At 38.7% G+C, this 20,975-nt stretch overlaps 1 protein-coding gene across 4 annotated transcripts in view; it reads right to left on the reverse strand.

The window, feature by feature from the left end:
* The window catches only part of PTPRO (protein tyrosine phosphatase receptor type O), a 163,116-nt gene that overhangs the window by 25,335 nt on the left and 116,806 nt on the right, over positions 1-20,975 (reverse strand). For all 4 annotated transcript variants that reach the window (XM_071551391.1, XM_071551389.1, XM_071551390.1 and 1 more), the window contains 7 exons: positions 19,079-19,190; positions 13,255-13,406; positions 10,143-10,263; positions 7,092-7,231; positions 4,645-4,777; positions 3,204-3,324; positions 1,249-1,317 (listed from right to left, as the gene is read on the reverse strand). In XM_071551391.1, coding sequence (XP_071407492.1) covers positions 1,249-1,317; positions 3,204-3,324; positions 4,645-4,777; positions 7,092-7,231; positions 10,143-10,263; positions 13,255-13,406; positions 19,079-19,190 — 848 coding nt within the window. The remainder of the gene's footprint in view (positions 1-1,248; positions 1,318-3,203; positions 3,325-4,644; positions 4,778-7,091; positions 7,232-10,142; positions 10,264-13,254; positions 13,407-19,078; positions 19,191-20,975) is intronic.

Raw genomic sequence — 20,975 nt, forward strand, 5'->3', positions numbered from 1 at the left:
CTTGGCTATTTAATTACTGTGAGTGTTTGATCTTCTGCCTTCTTTGCCATTAATACAGTCCAAGCAAAAGAAGCTGAAAGATGGCCTCGTTTGTATGGCATACAGCTGGCTGCTATTAAAGCTAAACCAAGCAAGGGAAGCTTGTTTAACATCCAGTTAATTAACAGCACAGTGAGATATTGAGAAGATTCGCAGGGCTTGTTAGTTCAGTTTGCATGCTTATTAGCAAAAGGCTTGTTGTAGTGCAGTGTCAATTCATTTAATCCTGTCCTTGCTGGCAGACTGTGTCCTATGAGATCATGGAAGCAGTTCCCTGCACACCAAGTCTTCTTTCCAGCTTTTTAGCTGTCAACAAAGCTGACCATGGCTGTAAAACCAAGGCATGTATTTTTTCCTTCTTACATATTGGAATGGAGCTGATGGTATGCTTTTAAATACCTGTGTTTGGACTTGCCTTGAACGAGAAGAGGCTTTTGCAGAGATTTCTAGTAACAAAACAGTAAACCTTGAGTTTATCATCCCTGCTCATTTGATTCGCAAAATAGAAATGGAAATGGCCATGCTGGTGCCAGTCAGGTAGTTCTCAAAGCCTTTTACTGCTATAAAAACTAATCCTACAGACTTCCTTTGTTCAAATACTTCTCATCAGCTGATGGTATCAGTGATGGTTTAGGGTCCATACTCAGTGTCTGCAACCCTTGCAGGTGTTTTTCTAGACTAGTAAGAGTATATTTAGGATTTTTTTTTTCCCCAACTGCACTGAACATTAAGTTACAGTATATCGTTGATTTGGCTTGTCCTTGTCTTGCAATGTAAGGAAATATTAATTAATGTCACTGTATGAAGACAGTTGCTAATTAGCCACCTATGGGCAAGCTTACTCCTGGATTTAAATATATGGAAGTGCTAATGGATTTCTAGATCAATCTTCTACAGTTCTGTTATTTTAGGAAATGTGTCTGTAAGAGAAAGGAAAAAAATATCCTCCCAAAACACGTCTATGCAACTTAGCTGACACGTATACACATAATTCTCTACTAAAAATAGCAGGTGATAGAATGCATGTCTTCAGTCATCATTCAAGAAATAAAATACATTCAAGGAATAAATTACTAAATTAGCAAATATAGTGATTTAATCCTAAAGAGGGACATCAATGACTTAAAAAATAAGGACTTTAAAATTGTAGATAATATTTGCCAAAAACCAGAGATAGGAGAAAACATAAGCTTTGCTTCAAATACTCACCAGTTATAGGGAAGCTTTCCATCTCTCTCTAAAGATGCAAAATTCACAAAAGTTCCAGCTCCACATTCCCTGTGTCAGGAAGACCATTAAGTTACCATTTTTGGATTTACAATCCTTGCAATTACGTTGATTTAACAGAGAACTCTTGAAGTTGCAGAAAAGTGCTAAACACTCACATCTGTGGCTAGGTCTGAGATAATCTGTAATAAACAGGACTGAAATCCCTTAACACAGTGGTCTGAAATCAATAAATGTTCAGCACCACCTGAGATCAAATTATCTAAAAATGTTTATAAAGAGTGAAGTGAAACAAGGGAGAAATTGTTAACAAATTTCTCAAATAGACCTCTTCTTCTGTCCAGATTTGTGCTTGCCATAGTCTGGCACTAGCCCTAGTTTCTGGCCTGAGTATAGATGCTAAATTTTTACCTTTCTATACCAAATATTTACTGTTCCCACTCTAAGGAGATGTTTAATTATGTCCTTTCCATAGGATCATGGTAATTCAGAAAAAAACTGTGAGGAAAAGAAAAAACAATTCCTGAATAACATTTCAGGGAATTTATCATACATCCACTTTTTCAGCTAAAAATTATAAACTTGACTGGTTTTGATTCCTTGATTTAAGCAAACAATTTCTTGCAGCTTCTTATTTGATTTGTTTTTTTAAAAAAATTCCTTCTGGGGTGTTTATCTTCTGTGGCTAGAAGCAGTGATGAAGAGAAGAAGAAAATCTGAGGGTTGCCTGCACAGTAATTAAATAGGAAAGAGAATTAATTTAGCTCAGATTTTCACGGAGCCAGTTACATGTAATAGGAACGAATCACATAATGTTTTTCTTCTGAAAGAGATAACCTGCAAAACAGGTGTGATATGGTCATCTGTTGCATGGAATAAATAGATTAGATACATAAAATGCAGTACCTACTAGGTAGTTAAGTGCAAGATTTTTCTAAGTTTTTTTACATGGAATAATTTCCTTTCTTGACACAGTTAAGTAAAATATATTACATAGAATATAAAAGGATGAAGACTACATGACACTTCCAAAATCAGGAGCTAAAACACATATCTAGGATTTGAAGAAATTGCCACAGTTCACATAGGCCATAACATAACCCACACTAAAGTGAACTGTTACAGATAAGGTCATCTAAAAAAGGGAAATTGAATTTCAGTAGTCAGGTAAAGTGATTGCTGCATATAACTGAAAATTCTGTCAAAAAAGAGTTACTCTGATAAAATAATTTTTTCCTTTTGCTTGTGTGACAGAACAAAATGGTATCATTAATGATATAGCTGAACAGCAGAACATGAGATCCTGCTGGACTAATGTCTCTCAGTGTATAGTTGGCTGCATCCTGACTGCATAGAAACACAAGGTGTAGGTGAGCCAATATGGCCTTTCCCATGCTCCGCTTCTCATTTGGGGGCAGATCAGCAAATGCTCCAGAGAGAGACTCTCAGGACCCTGGGCTCATCCTCCCGTGTCCCAGGGGTTTGGCTTCCATGGCTCAGGCCTTACATAATTTCCAGAATGCAGCACCCTGGACCAGATGAACAAACTATGTTATCTGTTGATATGGAAAATCTCATGTTCCAAACCATACCAAAAATTTGTGCAGCATCCTGATGTCCCACTCATGTCCAGTTGCCTCAAATCCTAATTATTGTTTACGTTTCTGAAACAACCCTTTTGTAATGTGACTGCACTTCTTATAGACTCAATCTTGCAAACCTCAAAATGAAACAAAGGTTGAGACTTATAACTGAGGTCAAGAAAGAAAGCAGATAGAGGGAAAAGATATGCTACTCCTAAACAGCAATAAGACAATTATTTTAAGGTATCCTGTTGACAAGCATCTTGAGTAGCACATTCTTAATTGAAACTATTGTCATGATGTGTTTGTTGTTGTCTGATTTTTTTTTTGTAATTAACCTAAATTTGGACTTACCTGGCCATTTGTAGATGTTTTCTTCTGAGTACAACAAGAGTTACCAGCAGCAGTCCAATCAGAAGGATACTCAGGATGGCTAACACAGAGATTACCACTACATTGGGATTCATCTCAGTGACTGTACATGCAAAAAAATGACTCTCAGTTATTTAATTCAGAAGAATTGACAGCTTTGTTTTGTTTTCCACTGTATTTTGATAGTGCTACTTTTTTTTAACTGATCTCAGTCTGGAGTGTTGCAGAGAGAAAAATCTACTATAAGAGATAAACTTAGAAAGTTTCTTTGGGGAAATGACTTCACTCTCGCATTTTTGTTAAACTTTGGCATGTTCTGATTTATTTTTTTTCTTCCCTTCCTAACTGACATTTATAACGCAAGAGAAAATGGTGACAGTTATATGAAATACAGATATCCATCACCATCTATGTCTGGAACATTTCAACTCACTTTTTCTTCAGCAATAATCAATACTTTTTCTGACTCAGAAGTAAAATAATAGGTTTAGGCTCTGTCATATACTGGGTTGAAATTGATTAATTATTCTGGAAGATAAATTTAAAGAAAATATTCAGTTTAAATAAGAACTGAAATCAGCTTTCAATAACAAAACCTTGATTTATTTTTGTTCTGTATTATATGGTTATCAACTGTACTACTATGAGACCAGATAGCCTGTTCTGCTCATTATATTTTACACTCTCTCTACTTTAGGTGTGCAGAAAAACTTTACATTCACAGTTTCTAAAGAAGCATTTTTTAGATTAAAAACACGGAGAATTTTAAGCTAAATATCAGACACTGAACTCCAGCATGGAGTGGTGTATGATGTATGGGACAAGTGACTAAAGCTATGCAACTCCCTAACTAAGCAGAGATGACACTGATCATTGTGAAGGGGAGATTTTACAGAAAGGTCCAGTGTTTTGAGCAGTTCAACATCATTATTTTTGTTTCAGAGTCAGTATAGAGCCAATCTTCATGACATGCCCACAGATCCTCCATCAGGAGCCTTTTGGCTGTGTCTGCTCAACATCCTGCAGTGGCCCTTCTCTCTCACTTCTTTGCTAAATGCAGAAAGCCTTAACAGCTTATGAATGTGATTTTGGTCTTGTTTGGGCTTGTCTGAGAAAACATTTTTCTCCATAAATGTCATCAAACATTACCTGATGTTCAGTATTGACACCACAAACTAGGTCCCTGATTTCTAAAACCCAGTACATAATTTAGCCTCAAGTTTATATTTTTCCAAGTCAAACTCCATGTGGAGACTTTTCTAAGGGCTTTTTAAAGCTGCTTCCCCATCCCATCCACATCTGGCAGCCTTTCAATGATACAAACAACCCCTGGGACCAACATTACAAAATGCAGCTTTAGCAAGCAATGGAAAACAGATGTAGCTGGATGAGGAAGAAAAAAAAGCAGGGAAGTGCTGCTTACCCATGGTGGAAACCACAATGAAAGTGGGGATGCTGGGGCTATTGTGGCTGAAGGTGGTCACGCTGCAGTTGTAGGAAGTGGCAGGGGTTAGGCTGGAAATGGTCACAACGTGTGAAGAGACGGTGACAGGTTCCTGCAGACGTGGGGACGAATACACAAAAGTTTGTCTCTCCCATAAAATTGAGAGCACAAGTCAGTGTTCCATATATTTGACTAGGTAAAGTCAGACCGGGTGAAACAAATCAGCACCTTGAAACCTAGGGAAGATAATCAGAACCTACCCTTGAAAATAGGCAGGTAGTCTGGCAGAAAAGGGGAGAGGAACAGGCTGAAAACAGCAGCAAGAACAGCCCAGAGCAACTCAGGGACCCCAGAGCCTTTTGGGGAGGGGAGGACAGGTGCCTCACAGCAGGTTGGTCAGGCATATGCCTGGTGGGGGAAAGTGCTGTGACCTCCAGGACAACCCTGGAGGTGGGTAGAGCTTATGAGCTCTGGTTACTAAGCTATACAAGCACGAGGAAAACAAAGTTATTTTTATTCAAAACACAGCCAAGACAGTCACAACCTCTCCACTCTCATATGAATGCATGTCATCTCTGCCTCTGGGGCAGTTCCTCCGGATGTGAAGACCTGTGAGACCTTTGAGTGGGTAAGGTGAAAAACAAAGCTAAAGAAAAGCCTTTTGGCAGTAAAAGTGATCAGAGATTCTACACTTCAGTTTTTCTAGCTAGTAGAAACTCTTTACATAGCATATTTTGAAAATGTTTTCAGTCCTGGCCTAATTCTAGGCTTGCAAGGGGTCCTGCTGTAGTACAATTCTGAAAGGGAGAAGACTGAGGTGAAAGGAGGGGTGACACTTTGGCAATTGGACTTGGTTGGATGTTTTCCGTTTTCCCCTCTGGGAAATTTAAATTAGTCAACCAAAATCCAAGACATTCAGACCCAGAAATCTGTTGCTTTTCATTTTGCTGATTTAAAGATGGAGGAAAGGGACAAAAATGTCCATGTAAATAGCACAGAAAATCACACAGAATTTTCACCAGTCTAATTGGAAAGCATCCCTTTTTGGAACTCAAAAAAGGAGCCCTTCCTGTTTTCTTCATAGAGACAGAAAAGAGACTGATGAATCTAATGAGAAGTGAGCTGACAATTCCTGTGCATTACCCAGTGTCAGATGTTCACGTCAACGAATGTGACGCCCACTAAAGCATCTGCCAAATGGAGCACTTTTCCTGATGTTCTCAATCCAGATTTGCTTTGTACTAAAGTTGCAAATCCTGTGGTACCTTCCTTACCTCACTGCTATTTTGAGTCTCTGCTAAGTGATAAGTGATGACGACTTCATGAACTTTAACTATAAAAAGTAAAAAAGCAGGAACCTAGATGTGGAATCTCAACTATCCAAAAGATTAAATTACATTTAAATATTTTTCCCCTTTAATAATTGTCCCTTTTTTATTTAGAAAGAGTATTATATAATTCAGATTGGTATTCCATAGCATTAAAGAGTGTGCAAGTCTCTTGTGTGATAATCAGTGGTTTAAGTAGGTTATTTTTCTGAATGATTCTCCATTATGTGTGGCAGTCCACATGAGACAATGATGTTTCATGGCACATAATCACAGCGATCCACTATACCATCAGCTAAACAAAGTAAACCTCATATATTGCACTGAATGACAAGCAATTACAACTACTGCTGCTCTCTATTTTTCACAGAACAGCATTTTCATCTTAAACACTCCTATATTCAGGTGGTCTCTGAGCACAGGTACCTAACTGGACAGAGAGAAAAGGAGATTCATATCGCTTTTCTGAAAAAGTGGATCTTGAAAATACCCTCCTTGGAGAAAATACATCCTCCTGAATGAGGAGTAGCCACATTTGCAGCATAAAGGTACTCCCTGAATTGCAATAAAGCTACTACTAAACTTAACTGGGACTACTTAACAGATCTCAAAACCAGAAATAAAGTATGTAAAAAATAAGTAGATGCTGCATGCATGAAAGATGTCATGGCATCTAAATATATCTGTTGTCCCCATTCCTTATCAAGCTACATGACCATTTTGCCCTTCTTGCTAATTGACATTCCCTTACTTTTGTGGTCCTTTAGGTTTTGCATAGTAGTATTTTAGAACCATTTTCATGAGTTTGACACTGTTGGGTGCACTGTCCATAATTTCTGTCCAACTCATTATAATGTCACCAGTAAGATAGAAGCCAATCTTAATATTGAAAAATAACAAAATATTTTAGTATTTGAAATGCTTTATTAGTTTAGCTTTCAAAGCTTTAATTCTGAACCACCTTTCCACATCTGGTATATGATATCATTGGGCTTTACAAGCACATGCCAAGTAGCAGAAGCCCAACCAGAAAGCTGAAGGACCCTGTCTCAGTTTCAGAGATGAAGAGCACAAACCAAAGAAGAGAAACTTACATACCTGGACTTTTGTTTCCTGACCATGTCCAGCCTGCTGGCAGTAGACTTCAAAAAAATCAGCCACTCCTTCTTCCATCCACAGCAGAGTCACGGAGGTCTGAGTCTTGTTGACAGCAAATAGTGATTTTGGAGGGGCTGGCTCTGATTAAGAGGAAAAAAAATATCCTTATATTAAGCTTATCTGTAAGTTTCCAGACAACTGAGAAAAATGAAAGAAATGAAAGCAATGCCTGATGCCCTTCTATCTTTCATTTCCTTCAGATAAAGTCTGGCAATGTAAAACCTCTCACAATGACAGACTACCACTGTAAAATGGGAAGATGATGTGTGTTGGTTTTTCTTCTCTATTTAAACTGTTCTCTATTTGGACAGATGGATAATTACTTCACTTCCCTTTTCAGCAAAGCCCTTGTTTGAAGATGATCAGTGGATTCCATTAATAGAACAATGTTAGCAGAAACTCTCTCAGAGAAGATGATTGTCCACCTGTTAGCAACACATTTGGTCTGAGAAAGCTTTTCTTCTCAAGGCCTGCTCCAGGAGATGATAAAGAAGCCGCTTTCCACAAGCAAAGACTGTGTAGGTTCATTTAATTGTTGCAGAGGAAATATTTAGTCAATTACCAGTTTAAAAAAAACACTTGCAGTCTTGTTTTTTCTTCTACTTTTGCCCCAGGCTAACATTTAAGGACCTTGGGCATCCTGGGCTCTTCTAGCTTGCTTTCAGAGACTGCAAAGTTTGGTTGTACATTTCTGAGCTGTTCTCCCCAGTTTTCAGATTTCCTAATTATGGATGTTTAATTAAAACTGTAATTCTCAATCAATGAACTGATTCCAGGATTCTAACAGACTGCATACAATGAGCAATGCACAAGAACATTCTGGTTTTATTTTCACCCTTCACAAACAGTTTCTTATTCTCATTCTGTAACATGGTGTCAAAGGAACCTGGATGTGATGTGTAAGATCCACCACGCACAAAGGCACAAAGGACTTGTTCAAGTAGTTACTGACATTTTGGAGATGTATTTGATCCTGAAACAATCAGATCTGTGTTGGAGGCTGCCAAAATTATATTGGCATATAATTTTGAGGAACTGAGGCACATTGACGTGTCACAGGGATTGCAGTGTATATATTGACCCAGGACTACATAGGAAAGCGCCCCTCTCCCATAATTACATCCATATATCTGCTCTTGGATTCGGAAACACATTCCATCCCTCACTCCAGGTAAAAAACTGGCCTCAGATAAATACTATGTTTGCATTTGGGCATCATCCCAAGCAAATCCTCCTTTTGCCTCCAGCAAATGGCTTGATTTTTCTGCAAGTGGAAAGTTGCCAGGATGAAGCAAACATCATGGAGGGGAGAACATTTGGCAGGAATGCTTAAGTGACTGCCAAGTGCCGAGTCATCTATCACTTAGAGTCAGTTTCCACTACAGCTATTTACAATTCCCACTGCTCCCCTCAGAAACAGAGAGAAGGAAAACCTCTGGTATAACACCCTTAGTATTGTCTATTCAAAGTTCAAACATCATAAAGGAAAAACCCCAAAACTCAACCCCACAAAAAAACCCCACACCTAGAAGTCTAGAAGCCATTTATCAAAAAAGAATTCATTCCGTCTTCTCTTTCTTGTCTATGAAAGGGAAAATACCCATCCCAGTTCAATAACAATGCCTCTCCATAAGGAAAGGAGGATATAACTATGCTACAAGGTGATTAATGAACATGAATAAAACACCTGAATAACACAAAATGAATAATACTTGTGGATCTGACTGTAGGATACAGCTAACTGGCATTTTGAAATACCCCCCTAGAACACTCGGACAATGGTAGCAGGGTACTCACTGTCACCCACCCACCCACTCAGCCATAGGAACAAATACATGTAACTGTGCACAGAAATGAGGCACGGAGAAAACAGGGGACAGGACTTGCACTGGGAAGAGAAGATTCATGGAACTTGTCTACATCTTTCAAATATTGCCTTTGGTAAAAAGACATGGATTGTTGTGACTGCACTGCTTGCCCCAGCACTCTTTAAGAGATTTGACTAAGAGTTTTGTGAAACATGAATGGACAATGTTTGCTTCAAGACCTCTAATGCAGTTAGAATTTATAGAGTCCTTTAAATTAACTTCCTTCACTGTGACTCACAAAAGTTTTATTATTAATGTAGAGAAGATAATCTAGTTTGAAATTACAAACTTGTCTTTACCCACCTTCACAGTGGAGTTAAGGCCTGTCAAAGCAGTTTGGCACATTTGGAAATTTCATGATTTTAGGTACCTAGGGCTCAATTCTTTGTACATTCAAAAGACAAGTGAAATTTCTTAAGGTACAATGGTGCAGTGTCCAGCCTTCCTCCCAGGTAAAGGAAGATGTTAGGCAGAAAGTTATACTTTAAAGTCTTACCTTAAGAACCAAGTTCTCAAGTCTTCTTTTGTTTCTTTATTTGTTTCAGAACGAAGGTGGGTTCCACAACCACAAATCTGACTGTTTTTATCGAGAGTATTGTCATTGATTTGTATTTAAGGGTATGTTTTTGGTGTTGGAAGACTATGCAGATGACCAGAGAGAGAGAAGGGGAGACAGGAAAACAGACCAGGTGGTATCTGCCAGGAGTGCAGGCCCAGAAATAGGATTCCCAGAAACGAGGAAGGTTCTGCTTTTTAGTGAAAAATTGGTATGTGAATCCTGAGTTGCTATTCTCAAAACTTGCATGTGTTCAAAACCTTAGGGAAGCAACTATGAAGTTGTTCTCTTAAGAGAGGCACTAAGTGATTTCCACTCTCCTACTTCCACTTACAGTCAAATTTGGACACTCTTGCTCCTCTTGAGCAAAACTATTTTAGGAGAGTAGTTTCACGTATAGGAATGAGATAATATTCACAGTAAGGTGAAAATTAAAGCTTAGCAAAAGAAATTGGGTCACAGGTACATAACTGAAATAAAGAAGATGCTGCATCTGCTGACAGAGTTACTTCTGCAGTCAAACAAGAGAAGGAATGAGTTTCTAATTTACAAACAAGCATTTCTTACCTAATTTCACAAGCTGGGGCAGGGAAGTATTGCTCCCTCTTTCAGTACAAGCAATCACTGAAAGGTTGTAAATGTCCCCCGGGGGCAAGCTCAACACTGCAGTCATCACATTGCGTGTTACCTAAATAATCAAGACACACCAACTTAAATATGATGCAAAATTAATCTGGGCACTTAATACACCACAAAGAAAGTTCTGTGCATTACAGCACATGTCTTCTGCATACTCTAGACTTGCTACATGAACCAGTTCCCACTGACAACAACTATGAAAACATCAATGCTTGGCTGAATAGCACAATGCAAAAACAAGACAATCTTAGACAACATTTTCTGTATAAAAATTTTAGGAAGAAAGAAAATTTCCATCACACCACACACACCAATCTTGCATCTAGATTTTTCAAGTTCTGCAAAATGCTAAAATGCTCAAAAGCCAGGGACTTGGGTACCTTGCAATTTTAGAGCAATTTAAATCAGGTCAGATACCTCTAAGAAGAGCATACAACCAACATGCAGGCAAAGCCTTTATATAGCCTACAAATCTGAAAATTAAATCCAACTGGGCATGTCTAAAACCTGCTTGGAGACCTGTTGACTTGACAATAGATCTCTGAGCTTGACTTCATTCATCTGCATGTTTGAAATAAGGTATGACCCAAAACTGGGCTAAGCTTCAAAAGATTGTGAGTAACTTCTTCCTGTTGTTTTAGAGGTAGGCTCCTCATTTCTCCAGGGTCATGGAGAAGGATGGAGAACTCAGAACAGACTGGTTTTTGAGCACTTGTAGACTATCTACAAAGGGCATGTTCAGGAATCTTGTGCTGGTTTTCACAGTCACTTAATTTTCAAGCTGAAGTTTTCAGTTCCAAGAGAAACTGACAGTTCTGAATAAAGACTAATAGGACACTGCACATAATTTTCATCAGTTCCCTAAAAACTGATGAACACCTGCAGCATCTTCAGAAATATGCAAGTAGTAGGAAGACAAAGTCAGCATTGTCTGTGACAGTGTTACCTATTTATTTCAATAATCCCACAAGAAAAACAACCATAAAAATAATCTTAACAACCTCAGTAAATCATATTATGAGATTACAATATAGTATGACTTTTAAAGGAAACAATTTCTGAAAGTGACTAACAGAGCTTAGGAGAACAAGTACACCCTGATGCCTGCAAGTGTGTACTCATATGAGCAGGACCATAAATGTTAGCTATAAATAAGTTATTGAAGGATTTTCCTAAAGAATACTGTCTGGGTTTCCTTGTCTTGAAAAGAATATAAAGACAAAAATTTCTAAAGACATCCCTAAAGCTTTTACTTTATTTGAAGATATACTGTATTGTAGATACCCTCTATTTGTAACATTTGTGTTTAATGTAAAATTACAAGTTCAATTTTATTTTTAATTTGATTTCATATTAGATGTTTATTTTAGATTAATTTAATATACAATTTTCCTAGTCAATAAAGCTAAGTGACAGTGAGTCTTTGGATCCTCTGATGTCTGAAGTAACTGATGAGGGAATTTATCTTAATGAGTTCAAGGTGTATCCTTGAAAGAAAAGCAGTTTGGAGTGCACCCTTAAGGAGGAAGGAATCACCTAGAGAATGTGACAGACCTTGTAGCCAGTAAAATGTTTCCATGTATGCTTAGAGAACTGACTAGCCAATAGTGTGATGACACGCTGTATACAGGAGTAGATAAAAAGTGAAGCTGTAACTAAAAATAAAGCTTTAAGCACTTTGTTCTAAGTTCAAAGCCTTCTGTTCCTGCTGCTGCCTGAACCTGTATTGGCCTCTTCTGACCACCATAACTAACTAACTAATTCACCTCTACCCGTACAGTTAAATTGCAGAGAAATCAGATTTTTACTGGAAGAATAACCTTACAGAGATCATGACTTTTAGAGTGAAGAGTAGAGAGGGATATCATTGCACAAATATTTTAGAATTCAATTGCTAGAATATTTTATTTGTAGGAAAAAGTAAAATATAGAGTTTTCTTTCTTGTTTGAAACAAAGATCCAAATAGTGAAAGTTCTTGCTGTTAAGAAACGTCATCATTTCTACTAATCATGTAATTAGATTCATGCTGGAACAAGCTCCAGATGGATACACTCTTGCAGCCATAAGGAATCCAATGAAAGCTAGGTTACTCCATATAAATCAAAAGTTGCTGATGGATTTGCACTTCTGCTGAAAAAACACTTTCAATTCAGCATCTGCTCAGTTTTCAGTAGATGGGAAAACTTCCCTTTGAAAAAGACCAGATACTTTCGTCCTGTCAGCTATTGAAAGGTCAATAGTGACATGGAAGACAGTCACAGGCCACAGGCTCTGTGGAGCTTCACTGCTGGCTGTACACATTCCTGCTCTGCTGTACTCCACCACTGCAGCAAACACTTCTCACTGCATGTCTAGGGCCTGCTCTTTCACTTTAGCTTAAACCTGTATCTCACTACCCTGCAGCACCATGACTTTCATCCATAATTGGAGTCCCTAGATTTCTTTTTCTAAGTGATTTTTCAAAGTGTTAAGGAGAATATATCAAGAACACATCAAAACATCTCACAAGTTTTCTAAGCAGTGCACACATTCTGGGTGAAATTCTCATTCCATCAGTTAGTGAAACTTGTATTCAAACATGTACAATGAAAACCACATAATTTATACTGATTGCTTTTTACTAAAGTCAGAAAATGGGAAGTTATCGTACATGGCTTGAATGAACTTAAAAAACTCAGCCAGTAATTTACTCTGGTTATTAATACATAAAATTTGAAAAGATCGTATCTGTTCACTAAAAAAATTACTCTGTTTTACTGTCTGCAGCTCAGAAGTTTGTAAGCTGTTTTGAATTTATCTAGATTACCAAGACTAGCACTGGATCACCATAGAAATATTTTGTCCCCTGGCTATTTCAAGATCTCAAGTCTTTGGAAGCATGCGGTAATACTGTGGAACTTTAAACTTGCTGAAACTTTGTAATACAAAGTTATCAACTCAGGAAAACAAGTCTAACCAAGTCAAGGAAACAAAACCCCACAACAACAACAACAACAAAAGCAGCAAGCCCAGAGAAATGAGTAACATATCCCCACTCACACTCTTCTTGATTTTTTTCTTTCCTTCTGCAATGACCATCCAATGCAGCATCCTGGAATGAGAAAGGTCAGTACCATCTCCTCCATAGGTCCAGGTGACATACAGAAGGTGGTTGTAATATTCTGTGGAGGTAATCTCAGGTGCCACTGGTGCTGAAGGAAGGAGGCAAGTGTGTTACAGACAGAGTCTAACACAGTTGATTACCAAATCTAGTAATAAACTCTGAATCCTTCTTCAAATGGTACTGTTGTGAAGAGAGTATCACAAAGTTAGCAGAAAAGTATTAGTAAAAGCTAATGTATCTGAGCTCTTCCTGAAAGATACAAAAACCACCATTTAACTTGGGGGATAATCAGACTAAAATACACTTCTTTTTGCAATCTTTCAGTTTATAAAAAATATCATGAAGCTACTGGTTGATACAAATAATTTTTTGAGTCAACATTTATAAATGGAATCCAAAATCAAGTTAAAAGCCTCACATGTTACTTCACTGTTATTGCACTGAAAAGAAATAATGAATTGTTACACTGAATAATTGTGATAGCTTTTCCATGGGCAAAAAAACCCAAACCCGAACATCTTTTCACTGAGCTCACATCTTTCTAGGAGGAAAAGTCAAAACCCTGCAGTTTTACAAAGAAAAACTTCTTGCATGAAAGTTATGATCACCTTTGTTCCCAAGGTGAAAGTCCCACCACCACAGAGGGCAGCCACAGCCGACAGCCATCTGAGCACCAAATGTCCAATCTTACAGGCATGTGGTAGCTACATACATTATTAGGTATAAAGTGAAACAGCTCTTGTCCATCCTCTTTCTCCACACACTCAGCTTCTGCCCAGTACTGTCCTCTGTGCTGCACAGCTCAGACTGCCCCACCACAGGCTATTTGATGGCTTGTTTTGTGCTGCAGCTGACAGCAAGTCCTTGGCTCCCCATGCAACCCAAGAACCATACAATGATTTAGGGTGGAAAAGAACTTTGAGTCCAATCATTAACCCAGCAGTGCCATGTCCATCACTAAACCAGGTCCCTAAGCAACACATCCACATGTCTTTCAAATACCTACAAGGATTGTGACTCAACCACCTCCCCTAGTTACATCTCTCACCAGCTGTGTCAGGAAGTAAGACACTCCACATACTTCCATGCTTTGCTGTATTTCCAGCTGACATCTCGTTAGTTGAAGTCCCCCATAAGAACAAGGGCTGGCAACTGAGAGACTCCTCCCAGTAGCTTACAGAATCCTTTCCATGGAACTCTGTCACTGAGCAGAGGAGTTTTCCACCTGGGCACACCTCCAATGGGGTTGCTCACTTCTGGCACTAGTACTGGCCCAAAAGCAGGGCACTTTCTGCAGCTGGCACCTGGGTGACAGTGTGTTCCCACCAGAGCTCCGTCTGGGCAGCTGCACCAGCCATGGTGGGTGCAAAGCTTTAGAGAGGCTGTGACTTTCTGGCAGGTGGTTGATTTGGCAGGACTTCAGCACCCTTCCTGCATGCCCTTCTGTGCAAACTGCCATGTCAGCTGCTGTGCTGTTTGCTTGCCCTGTTTGAGGGACTGCTGGTCACCAGCATTACCCATATGTGGGATGTAGAAGAAACATAGCAAGCTCCAGAACAACTCACCTACTCCTAACATAGGTATTTTAAGACGAGAATTACCTCCTGGAGGTGTGTCTCCATTTACTGCAGAGGGAGCATAGCTGGTCAGTTCACCTTAATTGCCTAATTAGAAATTGTAGGTCTTCAGTGAGGAGTGAAGTTAATACTGAGTGGAAACCCAGAAGTGAAAGTCAGCGATGGGTAAAGATCTCAACCCCCTCTCAAAGTGATAGTAGTGGGATAACCTGGATAAAACAGGGAAACGTATGAACCTCTGTGCTTGGCAGATTCTTAGGAAGAAACATAGGGAAAATAGTATGGACTGATTGGTCTTCCCCTGCACAAGCCCCATTGAGACCAGTGTGTTTGTGCAAAGGCAGGTCAGATGCAGCTTCCTCCCCACCCCCAGGTCCCTGGGTGCCAGCACAGCTGCGGGTGCCATAGGGCATCGGAGCTCAGGTCCGTTTGAAGGGGCCACAAGATGTCACTGCTGCTTTCACGAAGGCTCCTATGACTCTGGCATTGAGATATTAATTAGTGAACAGGTTTACTGAAGTAATCACTGAGGAAGGCAGCAAATGCAACGCACAGACAATTTAGAGCCATTTAGAAATGTTTAGTAAGGACATTCTCCCAATTTCATAACGAAGATGCCCTTTTATGCTGTTGAGAGGAAACAGCTCGATTTATTTAAAGCAATGTTTCTTTTAACTTTTTTAACTTTTAACATCCTTCTGTACCTTATTATTGATAACATGCTTTCCTTTGTAATGTTCAAACAAATGTTTGCTTTAGTGTCTTACAATGAATGTCCAACACATGTCAAATGAGATCAAGGGCCAGGGCTTATGTGAACAACTCCCCTAACACCATGTTGCACTGGGAGCTGAGTAGCACAGAGAGGCTGTAGGAAATTACATCCCACTGCTGATCTGGTCCAAAGTGACAGCTGAAAGCAGCTACAGGCAGCAGATGTGGTGGTAGTCACCAACACCAACAGTCTGTCTTCCTCACTCCTTTTGCTTCTCCAAAGATAAAAGCATTCTCATTGCAAAAAGAAAATGCTGGGGGTCCAAAGAGCCCTTGCTTATGATTGCTTTAAATCCATCAGTCACCACAGCAGCACTGGCAGCACCACAATCTCTCCCTGATTTAAAACAACAGCATTCAACTGCTGCTGCAGGACATCCAAGTCTCTTGGATCCCCCAAATCTCCCCCATGGTGCTGGCGACATCTGACCCGTTGTTGTGGGAGAGAGCTATGTGTGTAATCTGGTGTCTTGTAACAGCCTTTTCATTCCAAATACTGCAGTTCAGTAAGGCCCCAGCTTCACTATAGACTTCACACAAGCAGTGGGATCCTGCTTTAGGGACATGGTTTGTCTGCTCTGAGCTTTCTGCAAGGTGCATTCTCAAACTCCAAGATGATCCCTCTACTTCGTTTTTAAAACTCAAGCTTATGGTCCAGGTGCAGAGGTTAGCTCTCCAGTTATATATAAAAGAACTGACAGATCGTGTACTGTAAACACTATGAAACCTCCACTCCAGTATTTTAAAATTCAGGGCTTTTTGGTGCGGTTTGTTATCTGTTTTAATTCCTGGCAACCTGTGCAGAAAGAGACCAAGTGCTCCATCAAACCATCTGTTCCCTCTCTGGAAAGAAAGAGGCTGAGGGTGATAAGAACTCTGTAGTCCCTTGATAACTTGAAAGAGTGAAAAGGCAGCACCTGCTGGAGACAAATATTTCAAACCTGCAGACATGACAAATCAACATGCCACTTTCTCACAAGTTAGCCCGACAACAGTCCCTGGGTAAAGTTGAAAAGATTGTAAGTAATAAGGCAATCAGGGGATAGGAGTGTATTTAATGCTCACATTAAGTGGTGACCCTCTTGATAAGCACTTGTAATTTAACCAAATCAGCTTTCTTTGTTAGGACAGTAGGATTTTATTAGCTCATTGCTATTCAACATTTTCATCAATACTCTGAAAAAGCAGTGTTGATGAACCATGCAAGTAACATGGCAACTGGTAGAGGAGTGGAGGATTTGGATAGGGCTGTGTTTCAAATTATTTCCCTCTATGCTGGTCAGGCTCAGAAAAAATGTATTACAAAGTGCCAGGTGCAAAGTTGAGTCTTCTGAAAAATGGCATGTAGACAATACTTCCCAAATGATAAATTCTGCCAGAAGCCACAGAGTGGAAGTAAACCAACACAGACCTCCAGTGGGATGTTACTGCAAATGCAATCATCTAGTTGCACAAACAGGAGAACTTTGAATAGGGAGCTGATTTTGCCTCTAGGGGAGTATTCAGCAGGCTGGTATTACACTTTCAGTTTTTATGTACTTTAGTAAAGACAGTAATAATTAGAAAGGCAGAGTAGGGAAAAGAAGTAACATGGGAAAACACCTTGTAGTGAGAGAACCTGAAGAGTTAAATGGAAGCAATTTATTAACATAAAAAAGTGAAAACTAAACTCTGTATAGTGAGAAGAAAAAAATCTTCATATCTCTTCAGTCAATAAGGTAAATGTGCAACAAGAATTTTAGACTGGATACTGAAACTAGAAAAATTCAGATCAGAAATATAGGGTGTAAACTTTTGATAATGAATTAACTATTGATACAACTTTCAAGTTGGATATTTTCACTAATGACCAGTGCCCTTTTTTAAGAAAAGTTTTGTCAATCATAAATGGATGACATTAAGAGATTCATCCATTTCTGATTTTGTCTACATCTGCTAGAAATTGATCCATTCTTCATTTAACAACAGTAGCAGTCTTTACTGTCATCATACAGAGATTCAGACTGATACTGTTGACAGCTTATATTTTAGAAGAACCTTAATCTCCCTCATTTCTGCTGCTGCTTTCCAGTGACACAATACAGAAGTGAGTGTCCCGCTGGAACATTTCCACTCTAAAATGCTGAGCCTGGTACCCAAATCAGTTGGAAAAGACACTTCTTCCCTCATACAGCAACCAACCAGCTGGAAAATTGCTTCCTTACAGTGCTACAGAAAAGTTGATTAATGCCAAGGGACAATGAATACCCCTGGAGACCCTCTACAAGGCTATGGTGGGTGTTATGAGTTTCTGATACACTGGAAAAGTGCCAGTGTAGCTTATGATCAGATGTTTGAGCCTGGGAGCGTTTCTGTTGACTTCAGGGGAGCTACGACTGATCTTTTTTTGTTGTGGCTCTGTCAGGAACAGGCACTGTATTAAACATCCTTGCAAATAGGTCTTACTCAGTTACTTCCTCAGGTACATTCTTTTAGCCTCTCACAAACAGAAAATCTGAGACTAGGCTAATGTCTACTTTAGAGTAAATGGTTGGGACATTATAGCCTGATTTTTCTCACAATTTGATCACCAGAAATTGAAAATCTGTAGGATTTTCAGAGTCATTCACTCATTTTCAGTCATTCAGTCACTTGATCATATTCAGAGTGAGTCATAGTTCATTTCCTCTCATGGTGCATCTGAAATATTTACTGCCTTCAATCACCTATACTTCTGCAAGGTGAACAAAACAGTGGCACATAAAAGCAAAATGATTCAATGGGGAACTTGGACCTAACTAGCCTGGTTGCTAAGAACATGTGGCAAGTTGCTAACAGGATCTCTTTTATGCCAGTCCCTCTATGGCTGATATGTTGGACATATTGAAGATTCAAACCTGAAGACTGACAAGAGATGCCAGAGTGTGTTAAATACATGGCTGTTCCCAGCTGGAAGAGGGTAATCCACGTGGTTAGACCAATTTACTGCAGCTACGAATCCAGACTACCAATTATTTGCCAGAAAATACACGGAAGCCTGTTTCATAATAGTAGGTAACCTAAGAATTCAGGTTTACCTATTTATTTAGTACCTTCTTCATATGTCAAGCATATGATGTGGTAAAAGATGAGCAGGACCACTGGCCCTCACTGGAGCCAAGCATTCAGCCACTTGGAGGACTGGAACAGTGTAATCAAGCACTGCATGGCATAGGAAAATTTTATATATATTTATTAAAACAGTCTTCAGAGCCTTCCTTAAAAATAAAATTATAAACCAAAAAAAGCCCTAAACCAAACCAAAAACCACTTAGCTAGTAAATATCCTAAATTCCAACTATCTGTAGGTGAAACATGATACCTAAGTCAGACTTTCTTAGTGCTTCTCCACCAAGGAGCATTCACAAAGTTTTTCCAGCTGGCTGCTTACCTGTTATGAAGCTGATGGTGGAACTATCACAGCAGCTCAGCTCTGGGTCCCCCCAAGTCACCATGGTGACCCGGAAATTGTAATACCAAGCAGGCAGCAAGTTGGCTATTCTCTGTAAAGGGACAAAATCCACCAGCGTGAGGTATGACTTATGAAATACAACGTTTATATATCTAGTACCCACATTCATTTTACTGAGCTCTCATTTCTTACTTCAGTTGAAACCTCTGAAATTTGGCCATCACAAAATTCTGACGTGATGAAGGCAAAATATTTCATTGGAAAGTGTACACTTGTCTATTCTGATTAAACAGGTTTTGAGGATATATTAGAAACCATGGTGTTGACTCAAATATTGTCACTTTAAAAGATGGGGTTTTTTCCAATTTTCAAAGTGTATTTCACTTTCTATTATTATTTATTATCAATGAAATATGAATGAAACATAAATGACTTATGACACATAAATTATCTATGTAAATATAAATGAGATAAGAATGAAGTATAAAATTCAAGATACATTATAATATCACATATAATATTTCAGTTAAAATTCAAATACTTCCCTTGACAGCACAAAGCACTTCCAATATTTAATTTTTATGTTTAAATTAAAAGCCTTGTAATATTCCTAAAATTCAAAATAAAAGAAAATTGGAAATAACATATACTACCAGACAATGCAAACATAGGGTATGTGATCTATATGATTTTTGAAAAAAGTTGTACTCAAATTGACACCAAGATCTTGAAGATGCTTGGACTTCTTCTGACATGTCCCTGCTGAAATACTGAAAATAACAACATCACTTTGACAACTTTAAAATAAGTTGCAGAGCACAAAATGAATGAAGCAACTAAACAGAATGAAAAGGCAAATTCATTTCCAAACTTTTTCACAACTCTTAAGCCTTCAGGAAATAATATCTGATGATTCAAGTTGTTGGATAACTTGATTTTTGATTCCCCTGCCTTCTCACTGTTGCTTCAGAATACATCACTCACAAATGTCCATAGATTATTGGGAAAGTTGTAGGCCATAGTGAGATTCTGGAGCACCACTACAGAACCCAAACAAGGATCCACCAGTACCTACCTGTTTGTTAAATGCCATAACAGAAGAACAGGTAGACATTCTTTTCCTAATTGAGTCTTGCTCTATAAAATTATTCTTTAAGAAATGCTGACTTTAGCTGTGATACAGCACTGTCAAATTTCAGACTGAAATTCAGACAAAGGAACTTTGTTGGCTTCCTTGAGCAGGATTTGCAACAGTAAGTGACAACATCATCTCATTTTCTAATGAACCACATTAACTCTGTGTGATAGTTTTACTTCTTAGATGACCCAGCTCACTCAGCTAGTAATCTATTTGTGCTGAGTCATGATTACAAGATATTAATTATTTGTTTACTAAGTTATTTTTGTTTTTAATTTCCCTGGAGATTTATAGTCACGTACCCAATTACAGTTAAGCCGCTGTAGCCAAAATGACTCTACAAATGGTATTATGCAAATAAATTACTGCGGCTATCACCAGCAGCAAAAGTTATTGCTGTCCTTTTTGCATACTCAGAACTTTCTAATGAGCCAGTTTCAGCTAAAATTGCTTTCTGTCTTGCACTACAGTGAAATCTGAATAAAATCTGTTCACTTACTCTAGGAAATAATGGAAAAGAGGAAGAAAATTTCACTTTATACCTGCAAAGATGCCTGTGAGTATATGTGTATGTGTGCTCTCAAAGAGACCAGTGTACACCTAATTAAAACCCTGACATAAATCTTTTTAGCCTCAGAAAAATGAATGCTATTTTCACAAAATCATGTCTGCATCTAAGCCTTCTGGATGGCACACTGCAAGACTAGTCCACAAGCCCCAAATCCATATTATCAATAT

This window comes from Pithys albifrons, chromosome 3, assembly GCF_047495875.1.
Source record: "Pithys albifrons albifrons isolate INPA30051 chromosome 3, PitAlb_v1, whole genome shotgun sequence".
Taxonomy (NCBI): domain Eukaryota; kingdom Metazoa; phylum Chordata; class Aves; order Passeriformes; family Thamnophilidae; genus Pithys; species Pithys albifrons.